Genomic DNA, 5,375 nt, shown 5'->3' with positions numbered 1-5,375 from the left:
ACATACACAGCACTGTACCTAGCTACGAATACCTTCCACGCCCCCGCAAGTTGGCCTGCCCAGTCACAGAGACGGGAGATGACACAAGCTTCCGCATAAGTCTGTACGCTGTCAGTTTCTATACGCTGTCTGCGGACACATTCTCTTTGTTCCTGTCCGCGACGAACAACGATCTACCCTTCCTCCGACCCTGGTCGACCTTTCTTCCTGTTACCTCCAGCCGCCATCTGCACACACAAGTCGACCAGTGACGGGCCAGTCACCACCACCCTCTTGGACCTCACCCCTGGCTATCTCTCTACGTACGATCACCCATCGTCCGTGCGCTTCTCTCAAGGACCAGAGCGACCAATAACCAGAGATGAAGCAAGGAACAAGCAAAGTCGCTTGATCGATCGTCCGTCCGCTACCGTCATGCTCCCCGAAAGTCTATCTCTATCCACGCACCACCCCCAAACGGGGTCCCACGCGGGCAGATTTTCTCGGAAATCACCCCCCCTTGTTCGCTGCCCACAGCTCCACTTTCATTGGTGAGATGACCAGGGTGTCGGAGCCGAGGAGGGGTGTGTGAGAGACAAGTACTCCGTAGACTAGGTGTGAATTGTGCGCGGCCGTCTCGTGCTGGCCCTCGAGGGCTTTGCTCTCTGTGATCTCGAGGCTCCCAAGGTTCCAAGCTCCCTTGGGATTTTTTTACTTTTTTCTTTGCTCCCTCTTTCCGATAAACTGGTAAATTAAACATTTCCAATTGAGATGAGATGGCACGAAATGAGGGGAATGAGGAATAATGAAGGGTAGGAGGGAGCTAGGGGAGGGGAGTGTGTGTGTGTGTGAGAGAGTTTCGCTTGACGTGCGGCTTTGGAATCTTTGGATGCAACAGCGAAATGCCCGACAGACTGGAGACTTAAGCAGAGAGGAGGATCTCCTTAGCTCGACTATGACCGTATGCATGCATCATCACCAGTCATCGTCATAAGTGGTTTTTATGACCATTATAGAAGAGAAGATGGTTTATTGCACTTCTTCTGGAAAGGATAATCATAATACTCATAATTCAGATCATGAAGCCAACACTACATCAATTTTCTTGTCCCTTCTAGATATCAAGACACTGTCCACGTTGAAGAACTCATACTGACTCATCAAGCTATTCCGCTTGTGAAACCCTATCTTGAGGTAAATGCAAAACTGGCATAAAGACTAATAGCAGTGAAAATCAAGCAAACTCGTTCCGAACCGCAAAACCTATAAACCAGAAAATTGCAAAAAAGGGAAACAAAACTACTTAGGTATTGACGAAACATGGGGGTATTTTGCAGCAGCGGCTGCACACGCTTCTATGATCATAATGATGATATCGATGACGATGTTGACTTGGTGGATGTTGATGCTTCTTTTTTCGTCGACGAGTTGCCTGGCCCAAGGGTAAAGATGATGGTGATCGTTGTCGTGAGATGTTGGTTGAAATTCTTTTTTGCATCGATGCCGCCTCGGTTCGTGGATGTAAATTGAAGGAAGGTTCAAGAAGAGAAGAAGTGCGAATGAAAAGAAAATGCAAGTAAAACATAAACTTGGTCGTTTCCCAGGTATCCTTGTTGTTCCCTAGTTCCGTATACCCTCATATCGTGTCGCTGCGTGTGCTTTCTCATCCTGTCCCGTCCTGTGCCGCAATGAAAGCGAAAAGGTGGAACACCAACCAATTGAGAACTCTAAGAGAGAGGAAAAAGGAAAAGAGACAAGCGGGAGTTGCAAGTTGGGTAGGCAGCACATTCGCCACTCTCTTCTCTTCCCTCCTCTCCCCTCTCGCGTTCTGCTTCTCCTAGTCTCGTCGCATTCCCCCTTCTCTCTCACGCTCGCACCGCGATCCTGACCGTATATTCAGAATTGCTTTTTCCCTTGCCCTGTCAACTTGGGTTCGCGGCAACTGCTTCCAACAGAGAGGGAAGCTAGCCCACAACACGCAACACGCTCCGCGCCGCCGCACCATCCACTGTCTGTCCGTCACCACACACACACACCTGGCAGAACACCGAAAAGACAGTGAGAGGGAAGAAAAAGAAAGACTAGTCGTAGTGTAGAGCACCAACGAGTCTCGAACCCTGCAGGTGTCAAAGACGGGCACTGTACCCTTCAAATCCGAGCAGGATGAGGGGGGCGTGGATGTATGGAAATTCGGTGTGGGAGAGGAGGGGATGAGGGAGGGGTGGGTGCTTGTGTCTGTGTGTATGTAGGTGTGGTGGGTGTGGTAGGTGTTGGGAGGAGAGAGAGACAGCATCGAGAGAATTGTTCTCCACCGCCCACGCCTCAAGCACCCATGTCCTGCCCCCCATCTCACCGTCGAGCGGATTGCAAGACACAGATCCCCGTCCCCTGGGTTGGCCCTTTTCTCTGCCCTGCCCCCGATGTGCGTCGTCGACCCTCATCCGAACATGTCCCCGGAGCGCCAGATCTTGGCGGGAAGAAAAGACGTAGGAGAGGACAGGGGTGGGGGGACAGAGAAAGAGAGAAGGTAGAGCGACCGGGGCCGGGGCCCCCGAGAACAGCTAGAGAAGATAGCCGGACCGCTCTCGTGATGTCCCGTCCAACCAGACGGAATACTCCGCCGCGAAAACTTGTTGCTGGTTTTCCGTCTTAACAGGAAAGGCGAGGGTAGTCGTTAGAGATGGAGATAGGCGTAAGCAGACCAAATCGAGAAGTGTGACAAGAGGTGGAAGAGGCTTTGATGGGGTAATGAAACAACTGGAAGCTCTATTCCTCTTGGGAACTGATCTTCATGTCTTTTTGTGTTTTTTTTTTGTTGCCCTCTTCTGACCCTTGACATCCAGAGGCGGAGACTTTTTGACTTCCCGCGACCGTCCAACCCGCCGTACAATAATACATCATCGCCCTAAAAGGCGGAAAAGCGAGAAAGAAAGCCACCCACCCATGACCAACCCAACTCGATCTACGCTTCTGGTAGAGGGGAGGGGGAAACAATCGTTACCCCCGGTAAACGCCGTTGTGAAAAAAATAGATAGAGGAAGGGAAAGAGTTACAGACCACCCCAGAGACGAAGCACTCACACCACAGGAGCCACACCAACCCAGCCGCACCAACCCGTCTCCAATCATGAGATGTGATGTGCCAACACCGCTCACAACTGGGCGTTGGAGCCCCATCCATAGATGGCACCGCCGGCGGGTGTCGAAGGGCTGTACACTCCAGAAACATCAGCCATGGCATAGCCCTGGAACTGGTAGGGCTGGGCCGCGGCCATGAAGGGATCCGGAGCACTGGTAGGAGTCGTGATGTTGCCGCCGCCGGGCGTGCTGCCAACGATGACGGTTCCGGTAGGAGAAATGGGGCTGAGGTTGAGAGGACCGCCGCGAGCTTGAATTTCGCGCTGCTGCTGTTGCTGGAAGCACTGCTCGTTGGTCACCTGACTCCGTCTCATCATCTCCTCGTGAATCTGCATGTGCGGAGGAAGCTGCTGCTGATGGTGATGGTGCTGGTGGTGATGCTGCGAGGCCATGACGGGGCTCATGGACCCGGTCTGGGATCGCTGGCGCCTTGCGTTGCGGGAGTTTGTCGTGGCGCGGCCTCCTCGGCGTCCAGACATGGCGCGGCCGGGCATGGATCGGTTGGGATAGTCGGGGTTCGGGTAGTGCGTGATGGTGGAAGAGCGGGGAGGGCTGTTGCGTCTTCCCATGCCCATGGGACCGCCGCCGAGTGCGTTGGCGTTGGCGGCGGCGGCGTTGCAGGCACGGCGACCGAGGAGGCTGCGAGAGGTGCCGCCACGGTTGCCATCGCGGAAGTGCGTGGTCGGCAGAATGTCATCAAGGTACTTGGGGTTGAGGTACCACTCAGACACGCGCTTCTCGTTAGAGGTGTGGCCGTCTGGTTGCGTAAAAATCTCCTTCTCTCTTCTCTGGAAAGCCTAGATGGGAGTTCTCGTGTTAGCGAACAGGATCATTGTGTTACGGTAGGGGACAAAGAGGGGCTCGTCGGTTAGGCTTATGCAAGATGCAAATGCTTCACTAGCCAGGGGGTTGGAGTTCAAGCATAATATGCATGGGGCCTTCTTGGGCAGGATAATGATCCTACTGGAGTGACGTGGGGCGAGCGAACAGGCAAAGATACTTACGTCGTTCATGCTGAGGTTGTGACGGATGCTGTTCTGCCATCCGTTCTTCTCGGTCCTCTGAGGCTTGTTGGTGTTGTCTCTGAACCACTTGTAGAGCTCCTGCAAAGTCATGGAGTGGTCTGGTGCGTTCTTGAGGGCTCTGTGGATGAGTTTGGCGTAAGGCGGACCCTCGCCGTTGTTGTTGGCAGCATCTGACTGGGGGTTGGCCTTGGTAGAGGGACTCTGGCTACCGAGATTCTGGATGCCATCGGGCAAGTCGCCAACGTGGAACGAGGTCGGAGAGCCGCCGTAGGGTGACCCAGGAGCGTCGGTACCCGGCGAAGATGCGTAGTGAACTCTATCGCTCTCCAGAGTTCGCTGCAAGGGCTCGGGATCGAAATGGCGCTGCTCAAAGCCGTGGGGATAGCCGCTGTTACTGTAGTGAAGGGAGACATTTAGATCTGTTCCGCGTAGAGTCTCTGGCGACATTGTCAAGTGGTCGTTGGCAAGCCCAAAGGCTGGTTCCTGCGAACGAATGGGCAACTCGTACTGCGAGGCTTGCACCGGTGGGGGGGTCTGGGTTGACGAGGGCCAGCTTCTCGGTGAGAGAGAGGCTGGGTTGTATGCCGACTGAACGGTCTGGCCGCGGTATGAGTAGTTGTCAAATTCATCTGTAGACATGGACTGTGGCGAGGACCAGGTAGTGTGGTTCATGACTGGCGACGGATATTGATGCTGGCTGATGGCAGTGAGCTGTGTGTAGTATGGTTGAGGATCTTGGACGGTGAAAGATCGTTGCTGAAGTTGTTGTTGTTGTGGTTGCTGTTCAGGGGCCATGGTGTTGTATGTTTCCACCATGTCCGTCTTGATGGCCAAGGCGGTTGAAGACTGTGTGCTATTGCTCTGCTGTTGATGGGCCAGGGTAGCGCCCATGTTGTGTTGAGGTGAGTTCTTTGCCGTCATGATGCGGTGAACAGTAGGACTGTGTGGAGGAGGAAGGGGAAGAGAATCAGGTAACGCTGTCTGAAACAAGTTGGGAAGAAGTTTGCGCGGAAAGAGGTTTCAAAATGAGGGATAGATGAAGATGCCAGACACCACTTGAAGATGATGTTGTAAGGATGAAGGCAGGGTGGGGGAGAGGAGGAGTCGAAGTTTAACAATGGTCGAGGTGAGACAACGGGTTGACGATGTTGAGCTTGATATCGAATAAAAGACCGTCTCAGGAAGGCGTCTCGAGAAAGTGAGAGGAGACACGAGAGGTTATTAATGAGGCGAC

General features: G+C 53.6%; 1 protein-coding gene across 1 annotated transcript; it reads right to left on the bottom strand.

The window, feature by feature from the left end:
• Positions 1 to 3,130: 3,130 nt before the first annotated feature.
• CABS01_03525 (fork head domain-containing protein) lies at positions 3,131 to 5,062 on the bottom strand (the record flags this gene model as incomplete). Its single annotated transcript, XM_060536900.1, has 2 exons — positions 3,131 to 3,913; positions 4,121 to 5,062. The coding sequence occupies 2 exons, from the start codon at positions 5,060 to 5,062 to the stop codon at positions 3,131 to 3,133; spliced, it is 1,725 nt and encodes a 574-aa protein (XP_060392819.1).
• Positions 5,063 to 5,375: the final 313 nt, after the last annotated feature.

The sequence above is a fragment of the Colletotrichum abscissum genome (genome assembly GCF_030869225.1).
Source record: "Colletotrichum abscissum strain IMI 504890 chromosome Unknown Scaffold_6.1, whole genome shotgun sequence".
NCBI classification, from domain to species: domain Eukaryota; kingdom Fungi; phylum Ascomycota; class Sordariomycetes; order Glomerellales; family Glomerellaceae; genus Colletotrichum; species Colletotrichum abscissum.
This window is presented reverse-complemented; position numbering and strand designations above follow the sequence as displayed.